The sequence below is a fragment of the Lissotriton helveticus genome, chromosome 10 (genome assembly GCF_964261635.1).
Source record: "Lissotriton helveticus chromosome 10, aLisHel1.1, whole genome shotgun sequence".
Lineage (NCBI taxonomy): Eukaryota > Metazoa > Chordata > Amphibia > Caudata > Salamandridae > Lissotriton > Lissotriton helveticus.
In genome coordinates, this window is record NC_136071.1 from 1,094,357,195 (window position 1) to 1,094,380,680 (window position 23,486).

General features: G+C 48.7%; 1 protein-coding gene across 4 annotated transcripts in view; it reads right to left on the bottom strand.

Annotated features, from left to right (window-relative positions):
- PHKA1 (phosphorylase kinase regulatory subunit alpha 1) overlaps positions 1-23,486 on the bottom strand; it is a 1,063,236-nt gene that overhangs the window by 810,137 nt on the left and 229,613 nt on the right. For all 4 annotated transcript variants that reach the window (XM_078663812.1, XM_078663811.1, XM_078663813.1 and 1 more), the window contains exon 5: positions 17,795-17,877. In XM_078663812.1, the coding sequence (XP_078519938.1) occupies positions 17,795-17,877 (83 nt within the window). The remainder of the gene's footprint in view (positions 1-17,794; positions 17,878-23,486) is intronic.

Here is a 23,486-nt window from a genome sequence, read left to right on the forward strand (position 1 = left end):
GGTCTCGCCTAAGCAGCGTGCATGCACTGCATAGGCAAAAAGACCTTTTGCAATCGCTTTGGCTTTTCAGCCAAGAACGTGCACTGGCAACGAGTGCACGTGTGGTGATTCACTTGTGGGAGCACGCGGCTCCATATGGTAGCAATTATCGCTCCTGGCGCTGCTCGCTCTCGCAAGTGAAACGCTCCTCTTGACCCTCCCCCTGCTGCCTCCTTTTAGCGCGAGGAACACGCTTGTTTTCAGTGGAGGCGCACACTTCCTGCACAAACAAAGTTTTTTAAAGAATATTTTTTATAAGCACAATACAGTGTTGACAGTTGTGGATATTTAGTAAAGCAAGTTGATGCCCTCTTATACGTTTACAATGATATGCAACATATATGCAAATTGTCTGATGAGCAGTTGTCCTGTATTTTATAACCCCAGTACACAAATAATAAACCAGTTAACAGCTTAAAACAGCAAGTCCTCAACTAAATAATACAGCAATTTACTTCACATATCAAATGTAGTAGAACATGGACAATTTTACATACAGTAAAGCATATACCAGAGGTCAGAGGAATCTACCATGAGAGTTCAGCATCTAAAGGCGTTGCTTTCAATGCTTCCAACATTACGTTCCAATTATGCTAAAATCTTTGTAACGCCTGCACGTTCTTCTCTCTGGAAAAGTGCACCCTCGGTTTCCAGGCTTTTAATAGAAACCGAGAGCCATTTCGTAACTATAAAAGGGCTGGTGTTTTCCCAATGTATACTTATATTGTGTTTCGCTAGTAACAGTGCTAGGTCTCTAACCTTTTCTGGTGCTCTAATATTCTCAAGGCACAAATTCAGAACTAACACACAGGCCTCCAGTGTACTGGCACCATGCATCCTGAAGCTATGGATAAAGCATTGGTAATTTCTTTCCAATACAGTAAAAGTCTGTTACAGGATAAAATTATGTGAACAAAATCCGCTCCTTTCTAGACGCAACATTGACAATCTGAGGAGGTTCCAAGATAAATTCTACAAATTCTATTAGGTGTAAAATAATCTCTATTCAGATTATTCTTGAATGTATTTAAATTGTGCAATGCGTGTTATTTTGTTCAGGTAGATGGTTGTCGTCTTCCCCTTTGATGTATTTAAGGGCCTTGCTATTTCCGCTTACCATTGTGTATGGAGTTTATCTGGTAATAAATCTTAGTGTTGAAACTGTGCTCCATATAGTAATCTAATCAACAGATTAACCTCCCTGTTAGACCTGTCAGTCTTAGGGTGGTCTTCCCTCAAAGTTTTTGCCTTACTCCTCCATTTTTGGTGATCTTGTTTTTGTTGGCCTTAGGACTCTATGCACCTTACTACTGCTAACCAGTGCTAACGTGCTGGTGATCTCTCCTCTAAACATGGTCAAATGGTTTTACACCTGATTGGCACATTTAATTTGACTTGTAAGTCCCTAGAAAAGTGATACTACTTGGGCCTGTAAATAAAATGCTACTAGTGGACATGCATCACTATTCATGCCACCCAATTAAGTAGCCTTTCAAACAGCCTCTGTGTCCTGTTTTAAAATACCATTTCGACCTGCCAATATAAACCTCTTGCCAGGCCATAGCCTCCCTTTTTAGGTCAAGCCTAGCAGCGAGGCACGGTGTAGTTCCTCTCTGGGCTTTGGCCAAGCAAATCACTTGTAATTGGCTCCTTGTAGTGCCCCTCTATGTTCTCTTTGTTGTCTATGTCTCACCTTTTGGCTATTTGTTTCCGCCCTGGCGACTCACCCAGTTACATGGATCCGTTCACTTTTGACCACCTATGCATGTTTGGCGTACTACTTTTTGTTTTGCTTCAGATTCCTAATTCACTTACCACCAGTTGCTCCCTTTCCTGCTTTTCTCCCCCCCGTCTCTCCCCACAGCCAGTGTGCTGGCTCAGGGCTGCAACTTGCCGGCTTCTCACCCAAGCAATTTTAGGGACTTTAATTGCAGTCCAGTACGCAATGGCTGCCCAGTCCCTTTTCGCTTTCCCGATGCGGTTTACACACCCATGCTGTCTCTCGCTGCTACTTCCCCCATCCTCCCCGGTGTTCAACACTTCTCCCCTCCCTAGTCAATGCTTGTTTTGTTTGCTGCTAATTGTCTCCAGAACAGTTTCCCTATACAAGTTAAAGTGCCCTATGCAGAAATCTTTGTTAAATATACCACTTTCCTGTTGTAAGCCACTGGCATGTATGTTTATGTAAGTTTCCTGCTGCAGGGCGCACTCCCTGTACAAGTTAAAGTGCCGAAGCAGAAATCTTTGTGAAATTTGCAACTCACGTGGGCCTGCTCCAGTAAAGTCTTTCAGGGCATGGGGACAATATGCTGACAGCAGAGATCTCAAGTGGTTAATGTCCCGAAAGCAAAGCTCTGTGTATGAGCTTAAGTTTAAATATGTTTAGTCCCTATTTACTATGCTCGTTGAGAGTAAACCCTGGTACAGTCGTAACTGTATCCCCTCGGCATACACAGGCTGCCTGGCGGATAGAGGTGGCATTGGCGTGAGAATCCAGGCAACGGGCAGGTGCAGTCACTGTCTAATTAGCCAAGCCAAAGATCAAAGTGAAAATACAGAAGGGCACCCTTAAATAAGACAACCTGCCAACTCTTTCTTACGGGCTGCTAAGGGCTTCATGTCATGCGTTACTCCTGACCCAATCTTTTTTTTACTTTTTGTTTATTCCCCTTCATTTTGTAATGAATGGATTGTAGTTGCAAGCCTCCCTGTGTAATTCTGGGAATACAAATACCAGAATGCAAAGCGGGGTTTGGTGAAAGTCAGGCCTAGTTGGTGTTGTCACACATATTATGGGTCACTTATTGCCTTTTCATCTCAGCTCTTTCACCAGACACTTTCCTTCTCCCACAAACTCTCTCTCTTCCTTTTTGTTTTCCTCTACCTGTCACTCTTCCTCTGTATTCCCCTTCCCGTTAATTGACTCTCTTTCTCTCTCACTGGATTTTCTCCCACCAGTTTGGGTCTCACTTTTTCCCCCTACGACCACTTGCGTTTCCAATATGCCCACTGTCATGATGAGAGTGGCCAGGCCGTCTGTTTTCTTTTTCTGGGATTTGTTTTTTTACTTTTCGCATTATTACTGTGGCCTGCAAGTCCCAGCATGCGCTGTTGGCGAAATACCCGGATTCCTGAAACTCCGTATCTTGGCTTAGATGCGTTGTACACCTGCCTCTCTCATTCTTTATAAAGTGTGTGATCGAACCACAAACCTCCCTTCTTGCTTACAGCTTTCTCTCCACCATATCTCTGACTCTATCGCCCCTACTTTTATTGGGCGCTGTGCAGCTCGCTCCAAAGCTTCTCTTCCCCTAGCTTCAAGCTTTCTTCCCCAGTCGGCTGCTTTCTCCCTCTAGTTATCCTGTTGCCTCTTCAATATTTCTCTTGCTCCCACTTCTCCCTCTAACTTCCCTTCCCTCTCTCTCTCTCCTTCTGTCCCACCACTTATTTCCATAACTTTTGAAAGTCTATTTTCTGTTCTCCCACCCTCTCCCTCCAACACATCTCCTTCCTCTCTCTTTCTCTCTTTTTTCTAGTTCGCCCACCTGCCTTTCTCTATTATAGACTTCTCCCACTTCCCTCCCCCAGCATTCTGTCACACCTCTCCCAATAACCCCTCTGCAGTGGTGTCATGCAAAAGGATGAGTTACCTGAAGAGTGTGGCGAGGGCCCCCGGGAATCATGAATCTTGGAGATTTATTAGGCCCTAGGCTAAACTGTTTTAGGGACAGAAGATTGTCCACCCCTTGGCCCCCCCTGTGTGGGTGTTGTAGGCACATCTGTTACACCACTGCGACCATTTTACTCTCACCTTTTGGTCTCCTCAAACTCATCCCTCTCACTGTCCCACCTTTTTCACCCACCTCTGTCTCTCAGACCTGCCGCTCCCATAAATATTTCCAGAGGCAAGTATTTATTCCTGAATCAGACTACCTGACCCAGTGTGTAGTAATTGTATAGCTCTTCAATCCCTGGTGGCACAACACCCAGGATAATGTGCTGCATGGCTAAACACTTATAAGGTCCCAAAGGCGAGACCTATTGGCTATGCCAAAGCTTGTTTCAATTTGAAAGACGGCAGTGACTTTCAAAGGGATTAGAACACATGGCGGATTGAATCAAGGAAATTTACCTAACAAAGGTAAAAGTGAATGATACTACTGACCTTAAGAAAATAAAGAACTGTATAAACTTAAAGGTTTGCAATCAACTAAAGTGAGATCACAAATGAAAAGGTTTAAAAAAACATATGCTTCAAAGGTGGAAACAACAGCCACCTTAGCTAATGGTCCTAATTGACCTGCATGCACTAGTCATGAAAGGAAATGGGATAAAAGAGGGCACTATGTCGGAACTTATAGGGAGGGCAGAACTGAAGTGGGTCAATGTTAATGAGAATGTTGGGGTGTCAAGTGAGAGTGAAAAGAGTACTAGTTACCATATGTGTGAATTTAGTCCTGATAGGGAAGCTGTTACCATCTTTGTAGACTTGTGTTCACCTCTGATCTGATAGACAACAAATTAAGTCAAGAAAAAATAGGTAGAAAGGATTATGTTCTGTAGCTGGTTGAAGTTAGACCGGGGGCAGGGAGGGTTTGAGTGATTACAACAAGGATCCTGCTCCCATAGTAGGCATGGTTACTATCCATATTGCGTTGAAAGACCATTCCACCAAAGTGAAGGTGTGTACACTAAAAAAAGCTCCAATTTATTACTATGGAGGGGCCAGAAAGAACTAGGGATGAAGTTGGATCCTATTAATGTGGAGCAAGTCCTCGTTATGGTGATTTAATTTACTGGCAAGTAAGTATGCAAAGAATTTCCAGAATTGTTTCCAAGAACATCGGGTTTCCTTACCAATTTCCAGCATAAATTAAAACTTAGAACCAATGATGTACCAGTTGTGCATATTTAGCAACCTACCCCTATTTTGATGAAGGAACCTTTGAAAGAGACACTTAATAAACTTATAGCCCACATGGGGTTAAACAGCCTTCTGAGAGATCAGAATGAATTGGCCCAATAATATAGCCTCAGACTGGTGGCAAGGGTATGCCTGTTGCTTTAGAGTTGTTGATCTGTCATCGGCCTACCATCAGGTCTAACTCCATTCAAACTCCAAATCTCTAATGTCCTTTACATTCCATCTGGTGCACACATATTCAGCAGCATGCCATTTGGCTTTGCATCTGCAGCAGATGTATTTGGGAGAATTGTGAAGCACATTTGGGAATTTCACAAATGTCCTGTGTTTTCAGGACAACATCCTGACCTATTGTTTGGACGAGGGTCACTATGACAATACACTGAGAAGGGTGTTAGCTACACTTAGAGAAGCAGATTTGATTATTAAGTAAGAAAAGTGTCAGACTGGTGTGGGCTCAGTTGATTACCTGGGCCGCACTATCTCCAAAGATGGGATCAAATCAAAGATTGATCTAGTTGAGGCACTGAAAGAAGCTCCAAAGCCTTCTTCTAAAGAGGAACTCAGGTGTTTCTTCAGTTTGGGTGAGTCCAATTCTACAAGTAATTTTGCTGACAAGTATTTCCCCTTAGAATGCTTTTAAAAATACAGGAGCTCTGTTCAACTGGAATCAAGAATGCCAAAAAACCTTGAACAAAGTCAAATATACAATAGCGTCAGCCCCCCCTCTAGGGAAATTTGAAGATAATCAGAAGACTATTTTAATCATGGACGCCAGCACCAAAGTAATAGGGACCGCCCTTTCCCAAATTGTAAATGGAAAAGAAAGAACTGTTGCCTTTGCTTTTGGTGCCAAAAGGATTCTGACTGCAATTACTCCATCATGGAATTGGAGGCCATAGCCTGTTATTGGGCAATTCTAAACTTTAAATTTTTCCTGTGGGTGTTACCTTTCACTTTAAGGACAGACCACAGACTTGTCATGTTTATTTTCACTACTAAGGGAGCATAACACACCACCCCTCACATAGTCGGATGGGCGTTAAGCTTAGAAGGGGACAACATTAAAATCGAGTGCGTTCCAGAAGCACGCAACATGGCCGTTGACTATCTGCCCCGCATACATTTGAAAGATAGGAAGTCGGATGATATGTGGTGAGTTGAAGAAACAGTAAAATAAATCAGCATTCCTGGCTTTGGGAGGGAAGAGTGGGAATGGTGCAAGAGGAATCATGAAACCTTTACTCTTGTCAAGGAGAGAATATTGCATAATTAGCCAACTAAGCATAACTAGGTGTAGAAGCATGTTAGGAGGCCATCAAATTATTTTGGGGACGTGAGGAGTGATTTGAGTATAACAGTAGACAAGGTGATTAGAGGGGATATGTTGGTACCATCTACAGAGCAGTGGCAAAGAATTGCAAATTTGTCCATGAAGGCTTTTGGACAGGAGCCTCACTAAAGGCAAAATGAGATTGAAGTACTGGTTTCCAAAAATTGATTCTGTTCCTGAGGTTAAAGTGAGAGATTGCATGAGTTGTGCAAATAGTGACAAAAATAAATCCACTAGGAGGGTTCCATTATCACTAGTAGAAGTTCAGAAAAAGCTGTAGGACAATCTAGGATTAGATATAGTAGGCCCCTCAATTAGTCCAACATGGCTGGTAAATACTTCTCACTATTTGACTGCCACTCTTATTGGATAGTGACCAAGGTCATAAACTACATCACTGCCCGTGTCTTGATTAATTTCCTAATGGACACATTATAGGCGGAGGGTATAGCAAGTGCGCTCATTACTGATAATGGGGTACAATTCACCTTTGCAAAAATGAAGAATTTCCAGACAAAAAAATCCATAAAACATTTGAGCATGGTCTTGTATTTCCTCAAGACCAATAGGCCGGTTGAGAGACTGAATAAAATGATTAACCAATGCATCCAACAAGCTTGTGTGCCTGGAAATTAGGTGGAGCAGCCCAAAACATGTTATGGTCATGTCACACTGCCCATAATTTAGTTACAGGAATTTCTCCCTTAATGTCCCTCAGAGGGAGTAATCCAGGTACAAAGTCATCTCCAAACAGGTTGAATGGTAGGGAGCCTTTATGGGTTCAAAGACAAAAAGGGTGTGTGTGATGTTGCATCAAAACAAGTATAAAAAGAGATATAACGGGGTAAAAGATTATAGATGGATGGTTGCGGATATGGTGGTGCTTAAGAGACAAGACACATGTAAGAGAACTGAGAGTATATTATCAATACATATTAGAATAACTCAAGTCAAGTGTAATGTTATTACCCTGGAGAATGGATGCAAATGGAGCACAGACAGAATTGCCGAATGCCCTACTGCTCTGGAAGTGAATTTCAAGCATCCCTGTCGAGCAGAGCCTAAAGATACCTTAGGAAAAGCTGCACGCGATGAAACAAACAGACGTGTGCCTGCCTGGCAAAAAGACTAAATTATGAACAAGTACAATCTGTGGGAAAGAAGATACGTCATTTATTATCTTATAAGAAATTACTTTCTATTTCCCTATTAACCCTCTCGCTTTTTATGGCCACTCTAGTGCATTTTTCCAACTAGTAATTTATTATCTGCTTCTATATTCATCCTCTCCATGTTTATCACTTCATCTTCTCCCATAATTGGTATGGTGGAGCAGTTCTGTGAAGGCTGCAAATCGCGAGTGAGTATGGAAGGAGTCTACGTTTCTTGAACTAACTTCTTTCTTACCATATTGTGGGTCACACTACTCCAACATGCGTTTTCGGCTTTGCATTAATCAGGTTTCTGTTTCGAAGAGTTTGACTTTATAGTTTAAATCTGTTTATTGGAAGAAACTGAGAATAAAACAGGAGCCATAATAAACTCAGTACTGTCAATTGCAGTATAAAGTCTACTAATATACCTGGATGAGCTTAAATACACTGAAGAAAATGTCATTTCAATTAGTAAACATTCTCCTATTTGAATTGTCGCATTTATCCACGGAAAGTAGAATACACTCAAAAGAGGGCAAGAGAGGGCCAATACAAAAGCATGGAAAAACAAAACTAAGAACATAGCCAAGGAACTCTACAGTCCCCTCCTCCGTGAGTGCACCTCTAAACCAAAAATACCTTCACCTATTCCCTCCCAACGTCTACCAGTCAGTCTCAAGCAAATCACCAGGAGCTCAGAGTAACTGTACTGCCCAGTGTCGTTCAGAAGGCTAACTAAGGTAGCCTCGGAAGACGCCACTCAAAAAAATGTTTCCCAACTTGAGCCACTCTTAAGAGCAGGATAGGCCACAGAGACTTTCAGCTCTCCTGCTACATACTCAGTAGTTGTCTTGTCCTTGCCTGCCAGGGTATGCAGGTTTAAACCAGGGAAGGAGAGGAGCCAACTACTATTCAAATGGCCTTTTGTTTCCACCACTGCTCTCATAATTCTGTCTATCCAGTCTGTAGAGTGTAGGGAAACCATAACTCAATCAATCAATCAATCACTGCATTTCTAAAGCGCGCTACTTACCCGTTAGGGTCTCAAGGCGCGCGGTGGGGTTAGAGGGGGGCTGCTACTGATCAGAAAGCCAGGTCTTGAGAAGTTTCCTGAAGGCCAGCAGGTCCTGAGTCTGTCGTAGGCTGGTAGGGAGAGCGTTCCAGGTCTTGGCGGCGAGGTAGAAGAAGGATCTGCCGCCGGCGGTGGCTTTCCGGATACGAGGAATTGTGGCGAGGGCGAGGTTGGCTGAGCGGAGGCTTCGGGTGGGGGTGTAGAAGCTGAGTCGGTTGTTGAGGTATGTGTGTCCGGTGTTGTGTAGTGCTTTGTGCGCGTGGATGAGGAGTTTGAAGGTGATCCTCTTGTTGACGGGGAGCCAGTGCAGGCCTCTCAGGTGGGGTGTGATGTGGCTGCGTCGGGGGACGTCGAGGATCAGTCGTGCTGAGGCGTTCTGGATTCGTTGTAGTCGTCTCAGGAGCTTGGTTGTTGTTCCTGAGTAGAGGGCGTTCCCGTAGTCGAGTCTGCTGGTGATGAGGGCCTGGGTGACGGTTTTTCTCGTCCCTTCCTTTGCCTCATTTGCCTCATTTGTGCTGTGCCAGATGTAAATGTAAATGTAAATGTACATGTATTTATATAGCGCAAATCACCGACACGGTATCTAAGCGCTTGCTTAGGGAACCCGTCCTGGTATTCCCCTGTGAGAAACCCCGGCAGGGTGTCCACAAGGTGAAAGCCAGGCATCCCGCCGCGAGGGGCCGTAGTGGAGATTAAGCAAGCTATTGCCCAGAGTCGCAGAGTGTGACCCCATGAGTCGAGTAGGCACCGGAGCGAGAATTGTCAAGTCCGTGGAATTTTTTTTTTTTTAGCCCGAGACCCGCCGAGGCGGGGAATCGAACCCTGGTCCACGGTCGATCTCAGCTTCCGGGTCTGCCGCCTCTAACCACTGAGCCACGCTTCTCCAGATCATACCACCTGTACTGTCAAGCTAGTCCCAGTCACTAGGAGCTCCACTGGAGTGTCTACCACTAATTTGTGCAGCTATTCTGTTGGGATAGTTGGCAATACCCTTAAGTTTTAAAGAGTCTTTGGCTCAATTAGCCCTTGCATTGCAATATTTTTAAAGATTGCTAGGTTCACTTTAGAGGCAAAATCCCTAGCCACTTGCAGCTCCATTTCCTGTATCTTCTGTATCATCTGGTCATGCTTCCTCACTAAACCATGCATCTTCTGTGACATTTCCCTTCTGTGGCTTGTGCGATGGCTTCTGTTTTCTTAGCCAGGTCATAGCGTAGTGCTTCAACAGAGGGTAGGAGGGTCCTCTTACTGGGTTCACTTGCTCAGTGGGGTCTCCATAACTTCTCTCCGACCTGTCCTGTGGGCACCCCACAGGGATAAATAAGTAATCTCTGCATCTTTGAATTTGCCATTAGGGTGCAGCAGGTAGGGCAGTGGAAGATGTATGTTGTGGTTAGTGCAGTGATTGTTCCTTGCTCAGGGGTATCCCAGCAAACATCGGAGCTAGGGGAAAGGTAGGTGGTGCACAGAGGCATCAGACCAATCTTTGGCTGTCGTGGTGTCAGCGGATCCCTCCCACAACAAGTTCACCCACTCGTCAGGCCCAAGGGGCCATCATGAAAAGCACCTTGTCCTGGTTCACCCGCAGCAACTAGAAAAAGTGCTCATACCAGGCCATCTTCTGGGTCCTGCAAAGCCAGATGCCCTCTGCATTACTGCTAATACTCCGAAGAAACAGTGGTCAGCAGAGGTGCCACCATCGCAGATAAAGGGCTCTCGGCGACACCGTGATAGCAAAGCATGGAGATACCCACCACGTTGCCTGAAAGTCCCCACCCAGCCCTCCCTCAGACTTTGACTTTAAAAGTAATTAAGCAACAAACAGTGGCAAAAACAGTAGGTCCGGTCTCGGCAAGCAGATACTGTAGTTAAGCATTATAAATCTATATTAGTTTGAAATGCAATCATGTTACAAACACAAAAAGTTTTAAAAAAAGAACACTTCACCTATAATTGTAATAAAACAGTATATGGGCTTCTGAACACACACGTGTACTTAGAATGTGTATATAAACCCATTTTAGTTTTAATGCACATCACAGCAAACGTGATTCTTACTGGTGCAAACGAAATTTACCATTGGCTTTGAATTACTTAAATCTGATCACATATTCCAAACACACAAGGATGAAACAAAAAGGATAAGGAATAGAAAGAATAAAAGTGTTGACCAAGTACAGAATACGGGCCCACAACCCGTAATCTTAAAGTGCATTTCGTTTTTTTATGCAGATGTACGTGTCAGGTAAAAATGCTTTCAACTGAAGCCAAGGAGAGCTATTAGCTTAGGTAGGCTGACCTACTACACCATGTCATATACAGAAACAAAATGTGGATAATAGATGAAGAGACCAATGGATGTAGAGGGTTGAAAAGCAGAATGCACCAGGCCAAGAACCTTCAGGGCTGCTCTCCCCATAATCCAGGACCACGTCTGAAACATCAGAGTCATAGCATGAATGTCCTGGCCTCCTTGTTGAAGAGGAAAATCCCTGAACTCTAATGTTCCCAGGATCGCCCCAATGAATGTAACTCTCTGAAAACGAACCAGATGAGGTTAGTTTATAATGAACCTCAGTGATGTCAAGAGTTTTGTTGTCATCCAGAGGTGGTCCACAACTGACTTCAGTGAGCTTGCTTAGAGCAGCTAGTCAAGTACTCCCGACTTCTGAAGATATGCAATGACCAGTGCCATTACTTTCATGAACACTTGAGGGGCGCTAGTGAGGTCGAAGGGGAGAACGACAAACCAAAAATGCTCCTGGCCCACTTCGTACCACAGATGACTCCTGAGGGATTGATGGACAAGTATATGAAAATACGCATGCTACTTTTAGACGCACAAGAAAAAGTGGTGGAACTAGTGGAGAGACTCCGCTGATTTGATTATAATGGAAACATGACCAGAGCACATGCGGAGTGGGATGAATAGGGGACTCTGATGGCCTGGTTGGCGAATCCGTTGAAGAGACAGTCCCCAATCCTACAATTAGAGAATGATCAAGCTGGTAGGGTACACAAACAACTCGAAATTAATGAGCTTTAAGAAATACTACACCACTCTCAATGCCAGTAGCGATCTGGCCGCACCCACTTTTGGGCATGAGCACCTCCCCTTGCCTTCCCTTACCCAGGATACAGCAGAGAAATTGGGGGCAGATGTAGCAGAGGATGTGGCTTAACAGTATTGGGAGGCACAACCATTCCCAATGGGTTCGCAAATTGAGAGTGGCTCAATAATATTTATGAGCCTCTCATTTTGCGACCCCATTGGTAATCACTGACAGTGTCTCTGACACTGCTGTACATTTCCTTTTGCAACACGCACATTGCGACTTGCAATTTTTCGCAAATTGCGGGTCGTAAAATCAAATGGTCATACATCTGGCCCTCAATCTTTCTGCGCCTAAAAATGAATGCTTCAGTTTGTAATGCAACTGGTGATCATGTAAAGCGCTCCAATACCTTTGAGTTGAGTTTGCGCTATATACAAATAAAGTCTGCTATTGCTGCCATGGCCCGGGGCAAAGTACTGAGGTCTGACGGACTCCCGTTTGAATTCTATGCTACATACAGTCATTTATTGTCATCAACGTCTTGAGGTATACAAAATGGCGAGGACCACTCATTTCCTGCCAACAACTATGAGGGAGTGCGACGCAACAAAATGATGGACGGAATGTTGAATAAATCATACATTCACCCCCAGTCAACAAACAAAAATGATAGATTTGGGGCCAGATCTCTGTACTGGAGTGAATGTAGGACACTGTTCTGCATTCTGTCCATCAATTGTTATTTTTGCATTTGTCACCCCGAGTTGGACAGGTATGCTCAGACGTGAGTCCCATGCTCTCCATGCCACTGGAAGTCAAGCAATCCTGGCTGATGAGGGTTGAAACTCCGAAACCGGTCCTAGGCTGCTTGTTTCCAGTCCAGGGAGGACCTGGCCTGGCAGTTCGGGCTGGACTGTTCCCATTGGGCACAGGGTCAAGACTGATTTTCATATGGCTGGGTTCAAACTGGAATTGAATGGGGAGCAAAGAAATGATGGCTTTGGGCCCAGATCTCTGTACATGGGTGAATGCATGACATTGTTCTGATTTCTGTCTATCAATTGTTCTTTTTTGCGACTACTATGAGAGAGGCAGTGATCTTTCCCCTGATACAACCAAAACGATCGGCCCACGATGCTACATATAGATCCATGTCAATGTTAAATGTTGACTATAAAATCTTAGGTGCTTTAAATTTCCTTACTCTCTCCTCTTAACGTGAAAAGCAGAACCTTGTACTGATTGGAGCTTCAAGTGTATAGGGATAGATGTCTATTGAATGAACATTTTATATACGTTTTGTACAGCACTATAAATATGCATTCACCCAAAGCACTATGGGCCAGATGTAGGTAGAATAGATTTACCGATTCTTAATTACCGAAAATTACCGAATTTTACCGATTCGGTAATTAAGAATCGGTAAATCTGAGGGGTGGATATGTAGGTATTCCAAATGTGCTGGAATACCGAATCGGAACAAATCGGCTTTGAAGCCCATAGGAATGAATGGGCATTACCGATTCGGTATTTACCGAATCGGTAAATACCGATTTTCACAAGGGTGCAGGGGGTGTCACTTTGACACCCTCTGGCCCCCCCAAAACAGGCTCGGGTGCCATGTGGCAGGCATACATGCCCTAAGGGCAGGTCTGCCTGTCATATGGCATAGGTGTGCATGCACACGTGCATGCACACCGGAATCGGTATTTTACCATCAAATTGGATTTGATGTTAAAATACCGATTCGGTAAGGCTTTTGGGACTCAGAAGAGTCCCACCTACATCTCAGATTTACCGAATCGGTAAGAATACCGATTCGGTATTTTACAGAATCGGTAAATTTACCGAATCTGTAAAAAATTGCCCCTACATACCGAAAACCCATTTACCGGTCGGTCACGGCCGAAATCGGCCATTACCGGTCGGTAAATGGCCTGAAACGGCCACCTACATCTGGCCCTATGTCACTCCTAGGTCACCTTATCACAGATTAGCCTATTATGCGTTGTTTTGAATTAATTTGTTAATACAATTTCACTTGATTACATCAATCTAGGTGTTTACTTTTCGTTTCTTGTATATATGTTTATTACAAAGTTAAAGTAATTATTCTCTCGCCGACAGAACCTACCTTACCTTAGCTTTCAGATACCCAGGTTCTGAGGGTCACTGGGTAACCCCATTACACTTGAGGACTATAAAATATGTGCCAGAATCTTGGCTACACAGCTCCTATCCTATATGCAACGCATTATCTATCCTAATCAAACTGGTTTCATACCGAGCAAAAAACATTTAAATATAAAGAGTCATGGCACTCCTGCTGGCGGCCCCACACTTGACTCCTGAAGCAGTAGAGCTGTCAGTATACATTGAGAAAAACTCAAACAGTTTAGACTGGAAATATCTGCATGTTGTGAAGGAGAAGATGGGCCTTGGCAGGGGCTTTGTTGACTGTACTAAGCTGCTATATGCCTCTCCCGTGGACCGGGTGAGAGTTGGCAGGGTGAACTCTGATGCTTACTGTGTGAGGGGGGTACGAGACAGGGGTGTCCCTTGTGCCCCCTGCTCTTTGCTACTGCAGTAGAACACCCGTCGTGCCGGGCCCCACAGGGCAAGTACTATGCCGGCATTAAGGCCCTGGGGGACACTCATCACTTTCTGTTGTACGAGGTTGATATGCTAATCTTCCTCAAGGATAAATAGGGCTGGGCGAAGTTTGCGTAGTGCCACTACGCAGAATTTAGAGAGAAAAAAATCGTGGAAAACGGGGCGCGTTCTGAGGGTCCGTGTGCCCGGGACAGGGGTCCCTCGTGCCTGGGCAGACACCCTGATCTCCCCGGCCTGGTTGGAGCCCGGGAGCCCTGCAGCCCCGGAGCCCCAGAGCCCCGCAGCCCCAGAGCCCTGCAGCCCCAGAGCCCTGCAGCCCCAGAGCCCTGCAGTCCCAGAGCCCTGCAGTCCCCGAGCCCTGCAGTCCCCGAGCCCTGGAGCCCCGGAGCCCTGGAGCCCCGGAGCCCTGCAGACCCCGGAGCCCTGCAGTCCCCGGAGCCCTGCAGTCCCCGGAGCCCTGCAGTCCCCGGAGCCCTGCAGTCCCCGGAGCCCCGGAGCCCTGCATCCCCAGAGCCCTGCATCCCCAGAGCCCTGCATCCCCAGAGCCCTGCATCCCCAGAGCCCTGCATCCCCAGAGCCCTGCATCCCCAGAGCCCTGCAGCCCCAGAGCCCTGCAGCCCCAGAGCCCTGCAGCCCCAGAGCCCTGCAGCCCCAGAGCCCTGCAGCCCCAGAGCCCTGCAGCCCCAGAGCCCTGCAGCCCCAGAGCCCTGCAGCCCCAGAGCCCTGCAGCCCCAGAGCCCTGCAGTCCCTGGAGTCCTGCAGTCCCCGAGCCCCGGAGCCCTGCAGCCCCAGAGCCCTGCAGCCCCAGAGCCCTGCAGCCCCAGAGCCCTGCAGCCCCAGAGCCCTGCAGCCCCAGAGCCCTGCAGCCCCAGAGCCCTGCAGCCCCAGAGCCCTGCAGCCCCAGAGCCCTGCAGCCCCAGAGCCCTGCAGCCCCAGAGCCCTGCAGCCCCAGAGCCCTGCAAGGGCAGGCTGGAGCCCTCCTGCGGAGGCTCGGGGCAGGCAGATTGGCGTCATTTCGGTCCCGGCCATCTGGTCGCCCCTCTCGCCTCGGCCATCTGGTCGCGCCCAATGCTTTCCTATGGGGCGACCAGATGGCCAGGCTTCCCTGGAAGTCCCGATGAGGTGCCATTCGCCTCCCGGATCCCTGGCAGGGCTCCAGGAGGTCGGGCACGTTTGTGCCCTGGGTCCCCTCTGTCACCACGAGTGCACGGATTACATAAAAGGGGGGTAATTTTTCTCCGGATTACTAGGGGCAAGGGTATGCCCGGATACCCTCCCAGGCAGGCGGTTCCCTGCCGGGGACCAGATGGGCTGTGTTCCCGGGCAACACCTCCCTGGCATCCGGGGCTCCCTCCTCCGGCCCGCGGCGTGGCAAAGTACCCGGGACGGGCTCCATGGTTCCCGGGCCCTGCAACCCCGGAGCCCTGGAGCCCTGCAGCCCCGGAGCCCTGCAGCCCCGGAGCCCTGCAGCCCCGGAGCCCTGCAGCCCCGGAGCCCTGGATCCCTGGAGCCTCAGAGCCCTGCGGCCCCGGAGCCCTGGAAGTGCAGGCGGGAACCCTCCCGCGGAGGCTCGGGGCAGGCGGGAACCCTCCCGCGGAGGCTCGGGGCAGGCGGGAACCCTCCCGCGGAGGCTCGGGGCAGGCGGGAACCCTCCCGCGGAGGCTCGGGGCAGGCGGGAACCCTCCCGCGGAGGCTCGGGGCAGGCAGATTGGCGTCATTTCGTTCCCGGCCATCTGGTCGCCCCTCTCGCCTCGGCTATCTGGTCGCACCCAATGGGGCGACCAGATGGCCGGGTTTCCCTGGAAGTCCTGATGAGGTGCCATTCGCCTCCCGGATCCCAGCCAGGGATCCAGGAGGTCTGGCATGTTCGCGCCTAGGGTCCCCTGAGCCGTGCGGTGCGCACTTGTTCCCAGAAAGAGGGGTAGCCTTCCTCCGGATTACTAGGGACAAGGTACTCTGGGACCCCTCCCGGGCCGGCGGTTCCCTGCCGGGGACCAGATGGGCTGTGTTCCCGGGCAACACCTCCCAGGCATCCGGGGCTCCCTCCTCCGGCCCACGGCATGGCAAAGTACCCGGGATGGGCTCCATGGGTCCCGGGCCCTGCAACCCCGGAGCCCTGCAGCCCCTGGAGCCCTGAAGCCCCAGAGCCCTGCAGCCCGGGAGCCCCGGAGCACCTCGGAGCGCTGGAGCCTCATAGCCTCAGAGCCCTGGAGCCCTGGAGCCCTGGAGCCTCAGAGCCCTGTGGCCCCGGAAGGGCAGGCGGGAGCCCTCCCGTGGAGGCTCAGGGCAGGCAGATTGGCGTCATTCCGGTCCCGGCCATCTGGTCGCCCCTCTCACCTCGGCCATCTGGTCGCACCCAATGCTTCCCAATGGGGCGACCAGATGGCCGGGTTTCCCTGGAAGTCCCGATGAGATGCCATACGCCTCCCGGATCCCAGCCAGGGCTCCAGGAGGTCGGGCACGTTCACGCCTAGGGTCCCCTGAGCCGTGCGGTGCGCACTTGTTCCCAGAAAGAGGGGTAGCCTTCCTCCGGATTACTAGGGACAAGGTACTCTGGGACCCCTCCCGGGCCGGCGGTTCCCTGCCGGGGACCAGATGGGCTGTGTTCCCGGGCAACACCTCCCAGGCATCCGGGGCTCCCTCCTCTGGCCCATGGCGTTGCAAAGTACCCGGGATGGGCTCCATGGGTCCCGGGCCCTGCAACCCCGGAGCCCTGCAGCCCCTGGATCCCGGCAGCCCCGGAGCCCTGGAGCCTCAGAGCCTCAGAGCCCTGGAGCCCTGGAGCCTCAGAGCCTCAGAGCCTCAGAGCCTCAGAGCCTCAAGCCCTGCGGCCCCAGAGCCCTGGAAGGGCAGGTGGGAGCCCTCCCGCGGAGGCTCAGGACAGGCAGTTTGGCGTCATTTCGGTCCTGACTACATCTACCACAAAAATAATGCCCAACCACATATAACGGCACCCAGATTGTTTCTTGTGTTTGGCTCGGGGCATTTCAGTTGCTCTAGTGTGGATTAGCATGACACTCAGGCATGTTTCACCTCTGAATACAAATAAGGCTTTTACAATTAGACTGTCACTTTGCTGAGGTTTTCCCAATGTTTGCTGATCATTTTATTTTAATTTTTTGTATTATTTTCCAGAAGAGCATTGTGTTGTATTATCTCTGTGAAATTTTGTTAAAGTTGGACAAACTGACCATAGGGAAGATTTTCCTTAAAAGCATCATGGATGAAAGCTATCAAGTACCCAGCAGCAGTCTGTGACTTTGTAAAACACTTCTCTGAAAGACCTCCCTGATTAAGCATAATTGTTTTAGCATAATTTTGATGCTCAGGAAGGGTAATTGGTGTCTGCTTAATATGTGTGTAAATGTATGAAGTGCAGCTTTTGACAAAAACTTGCAGCAACGGGAAAAGAGGCATAGAAAGAAAGATTTTCCTCAAGATCATGCAGTGATTCAAGTAGGAATTACAGGACATAAAAACAGGTTTATTGTCGCCAAGACACCAAGGAACGACATTCACAGTTCCCTGGCTATTATTCATCTTTTCATCCACCTGAACACATATTTCACCATCAAGAAAATCATTCATTTTAAATGTACTTACAGCAGTTTTATAAGCACATTCTATATAAAACACAAGATTCTGTATAAAATGGACCTCATCCAAGCTGAAGATAATGTGAAGACCTAGAAAAGAGAAAGAAAAGCAGACATAAGAAAGCACAGTTCACATTTTGATCCTTAATGGTATGTGCAAATTAAGTACAATGCTTGTATATATGCCATTTATGTTTCTTGGTGTTTTCAGCCAGTAATAGTCTGAGAATTCTAAGCTAGTGAGCCTGTAGCACACAGACGAACATACTCTTTACTTCTTGTCTCTTGAGCGAATGCTGCAGCATCATTATAACAACCAATGATCCATAGTGTCCCTAAGAGGACTTATTTAATATTGACATATTCTTGGAAAATCAGTGGCTACTTACAGCAAGCAAGAAATCCATAGGCCAAGTATGAAGATGGAAAACCACAATGAATATTAAATGTGAAATGCTTCTACCTCAGTATAGAGGGAAACTCCGAGAATAACAAAAGCTTCAGTAACCAATGCAAGAAAGGGAATTCATATAACAGATGTTAGAACTGGGATTTCTGGTTGGCTAAGACTTGCGCCAAAGCCAGGCAGAAACCACCACTCTAGTCAGGGCAAGGGAGTCACACGCCAAGATAACCCCTGCTCACCCCCTTGGTAGCTTGGCACGAGCAGTCAGGCTTATCTCGGAGGCAATGTGTAAAGCATTTGCGCACGCACACAGCAACAACATCCCAGGCACACTACAAAAGGAACTCCACACAAGGTTATATAAAAATAACTTTTGTATTGAAAAAAAACATATGATAGTAATCACACAATATACATTGTGCCAACTGGCACGAGAAATATTCACAAGGGATTATTTACACATGACAGGGACACGTGGGCCACTGTCAGGATCAACACAGAAATAACACTTCTAGAACATAGAATAAGTGTAGCACAAAATAACACTTGTAGAACACAACCAGTAACCACTGGTAAAAGGTAGGTACACACTACGCAATACTAATCACCATAGGCATAGATCACGCAGGGACACAAACTCACTAGTATAAACTATACTAGGCAAAACAACCCCCTAAGCATGAAAACACATTATGCCATCTCCTCACTAGTCTAAACACATTAGACCCTGCCTCCTAAGTGTAACTCACATTAGGGGCGTAAATCACAGAGTGAAGTACAATCTCACTAACACAAACCAACATAGGTAAAACAACCTCAATCATAAACCACAGTTTAGAGGTATAAAACACAGGGTGCGCAAAACATACTAAATGCATTACATTTCCTAGCACCACATTTAAAGCACACATCAATCAGATTAGGGCCTTGAGCTCTATACCTCTCCCAGTCCCCCTGGCCAACTGGCCATCAAGAAGGGGCTCAAATGCCATGTGTCCAGAATGTCAGGGCGCGCTGCCAACACAGCGCCAGTCAGGGGTGCGCCACCGGCGTAAACCTAAACGTTGCAGCTGCCCACTACTTGCTGGGCAGCTGAAAACAAGAACAGGGCCTAAACGCTGCAGCCGGCACTAAGTGCTGCGCAGCTGTGGATGGCCTGGCACCTCTGTGCCACTTCTGTCCCTCTCAGGGACTCTTTCCCAAATGGTGCCTAAACGGTGCAGCTGCCCACTACTTGCTGGGCAGCTGGGAAATAAACTGCGGCCTGGGCCCTCACTGGCCCTTAGGAACAACTGACTGTTCCCCCTGGAGCCATTTGGCTCTTCAAAACACGAAATGCCCACTGGTGGAGCCACTCTGGCTCTGGGAAGAAACATGCCCCCAAACGTGGGAGCCACGGGGCTCAGGAAAGCAATTATGCCCCAAGGGCGAGCGTTGGAGCAATCTGGCCCGGTAAATAAACATGCCCAGAACGAACTGGCACCACGGTGCCTGGGGGACCCCCACTGAGCCCCCTTCACTCTAAGAAGCCCCTCGCTAGAGCCACGCAGGCTCTGGAAGTAATAATAAAAACGTTGGGGCAGCGCACTGCCATCCGGGGCCGCCCTGCAGGCACCTCTGCCACTGTGGAGCGCACGGGCTCCTAAAATCATCATGCCCCCACGGAGCCATCTGACTTTGAAAAAGGTACTGTGTCAACCTGGGAGCGGCCCGCTGCCATCTGGGGCCACTCTGGGAAACAAAATATGCCCCCAACGGTGGAGCGAATGCGGGGGGAAGGTCCTGGGCCCCTCGAGGCTCTCTACACCACTACTGCCCTTCAGGGGCGGCATGGGCACACGAAGCCTTGGGACCCCCACGGAGGCCCTCGAAGCCCATCTGGAAACGTTGGAGCGGCCTGCTGCCATCCGGGGCTGCTCTAGGTGCCCCCAACATACGGACTTAAAAAGGCAGCACCACTTGGCCGCCTGAAGCCCCCCCCAGCCCTTTAACACTCACCAGGCTGTTGTGTGGGCGGGAACTCCTCCGGTCTCCTCCTCGCTGGGACTCCGGCGGGGATCTCCCAATTCTCTGGACCGGCGGCAGCAATCCCTGCACTTCTCCTGCGGGGCTCTCCCCTCCGCAAGGGAGCCCCGCAGTACCGCTCCCGCCGGCCTCTTCACCCAGTCCCTCATCTCGGGACCGGGGTTTGTGACCGGCACCTGAGGAGGCGGGGTATGCTCCCGACCTCCTCTCTCCCACCACTTCCTGCCGCACTTCCTCTTCCGTCTGGCGGCCCCGCCCACAATCAGGCGGGCCGCAGACGCGGCAGAGGCGGCAATCTTCCAACGCGGCTTGGGCCGCGGCGGTGAAATGCGGGGTGGGAACCCGCTTGAATTTAAACAAACTTGCGGGCTAAGTCGCAGTGTGGGAACCCGCACAAGTTAAATAATTATAGGAGCGGGGAGGCACCCGCATCAACAACGAGACAAGCAGGGTGGGCACCTGCCATCAATTATCAAAATAAGCGGGGTGGGCACACGCAATGTCCCGGCGTGGGGGAATTCCCACGCCGGGGATTCTCCCCAGGAAAGCAGCATTGCGCTGCGCAGCACGGGCTCCTATGCAGCTGGGCAAATCACCAGTAAAATAAAGCGCTCCTCCTTGCAATCAGAGCGCTACCCTGCAGAGGAGGTAAAGCCGTACCAGGGCACTGAGCAACAAAGACCCAACAGGATCCAAGAAGACTTGGAGCATCAAGGTGGGGCACATCAGCCCCCAGCACAGGAAGAAGTCCTCCAGCATCCAGGGGCAGGGCAGCCAGGGGCTGGGCAGGGCCCGGGGAGGCAAGCCTTCCCCCTGGGCCCCAGCAGCAGTACGCCCCCGGGCAGATTCAAGACAGGAACAAGAACACCTTTCATGGGGTCACAGACCCTTTTAATACATACAATCCCTTTGTTTAACAAGGTGCAGGCAAGGGGCGAACCAGACGCAACTGGTTCTTGAGCACTTTGTTTTGTTCAGCCCCTCTGCCTATTCACAGGGTGGGTCAGGGACATCAGACACACCACAGGGGGTGGAGCCAGCATTGTGGAGGGAAAGCCCAGCCCTATTCAGGTCCCAGGGGCACTCCTCCCTGCCATCAACATGCAGATCTCTCCATTCACCACCGGGGCAGACCCATCCTGACTCCTGGAGCAAGGCACACCAGCCAGCTCCAGCCAATCACAAGCCAGACAGTCAATTCACATTCACTGCTCAGACATGCCAACTCCTAGAAGTGGCACTTCCACACTAGACACATTAAATCCGCGCACATCATCGCGCAGCATTTAATCTCACGAGTTCGCACATACCAAACTCGACCCTGCACTCCCCACACGTCAGGAACTACCATGGGCACACATATTCTCCATGCATTCCTATGGGAGGGCAGGCCAGTCTCACCACACATGCACATAGAACGCACGCTCTTTACACTGGACCACAGTGAAAAAGTGCGCGGAGGCCTAAAATCACCAACACCAGGTTACAGAAACAGGCTAGGCAAATGCAACAAGTTTTGGGGTGAACCTGCCAAAAGGACCAAGTCCAACAACAGAAGTTACTTATCTTCGGTAATGCTTTTTCTGGTAGATAGTCTGTCAAACTGCAGATTCCTCACCTTAGAATATTCTTCAAGCGTCAAATTGGATCCAGAAAGTCTAAAGCAGTATCTCTGCCATAAAGCAGCAAAAGAAAAAAATGATAATAACTTTGTTATTCTTATTTTAGTTCGACCTCCTGCTGCGGCAGCTTGCGTGAGGGGGCGGGGCTGCAGAGCAGGGGAGGAGTGGTAGTACACTCCTAAGTACTCAATTACTGTTTTATCGGCCCTCTCGGGCCACCCAAAACAGTCATACGCACTTTCTTTGCTCCTCCATGTAGGCTGCAATACAGCCTGCATGGAGAACATGCCACCCCTCCAGCTCCTGGCTGAGTGCAGTGTCACGGCGCTGAGACTAATCACAACGCTGCATCGCAGCATTGTGATTGTCTGCTGGGAACTTGGGGGTCCTGGTGCATCCTGTTTCTCCCAGGAAGAGGATGTAGGAGAGGCAGCTGCGGCCAGCCAGCCGGCTGTGAAGTAAGTTTTTTTTTTTTAACCAATATCCCTCCCACCCCATAACACTGCAGCTTCCAGGCAGCGGCCGCGACTGCTTTCTTAAAAGACCACTTCTGTGCCAATAAAATGGGGAGCCACGTTAGACTGAGTGTTCGACCAGTGTGCAGAATCTAACAGGATATTAGGGTGAAGAGCTCATTTAGCAGAACGGGGAGGATGGGCGAGCCGGTGATAAATCTGTGGTTTGACAGACTGTCTACTTGAAAAAGTGTTACAGAAGGAAAGTAACTTGTTCTTCTGATAGAGACTTCTAATTGCAGATTCCTCACCATAGAATAGATACCCATGCAATACCTTGCTGAAAGTGGGTCGAACGACTCAAACTAGGAAGTCCTTGAAAACCATACGGGCAAAATGGTTTTTCCAACAGACCTGATTATCCAAGCAGTAGTGCTTCGTGAAGGTGGGGAGGGATGCCCACATAGCTTGAAAGACATCCAGGATAAGTACTCCTCATGCCAACACAGTAGTAACAGCTTTGGCCCTGTTGAATGGGCCCGCAAGTCCTCAGGAGGCTGTTTTTGTTAACTAATGCAAAGTAGATCTTGGTGCAGAGTACAATTCATCAAGAGATGGTGCATTTCTGCACCACTTTGCCCTTTTTGGCCCCAGTGAACCCAATGAAGTGCTGATTGTCCACATCGATGGTCTTTAGTGTGAACGATCTATAAAAAGAGAGAGCTCTTTTTAGGTCCAGGCGGTGGAGTCTATCCTCTTCCTTAGAAAGATGAGGTGTCGTAAAAAACATGTAGGCAGCATGATGTTCTGGCTAACATTAGAGGCAGTGACCACCTTCGGCAAAAGGGAGTTAATCATCCAAAGAACCAGTTTGTCTGGGTAACAGCTGGAGTAAGAGATGTTAATGGAGAGAGCTTGGTGCTCCTTGACTTTTCTGGGTGGGGTAATGACCACCAAGAAGGACGTATTGAAAGAAGTCTGAACAGAAACTACGCAGGGGCTTGACAGGTGAATCCATAAAAAATGTTAGAAACAAATTAAGTTCCCACTGTGGCATGATGAAAGGTGTCGGAGGGAACATATGTTGCAAGCTTTTGAGAAAACGGCTCGCTAAGGGTAATTTAAACAGTGGGGGCTGATCCAGCGAACACAAAAAAGCAGACATAGCCAAAAGATAACCTTTTGATGGTG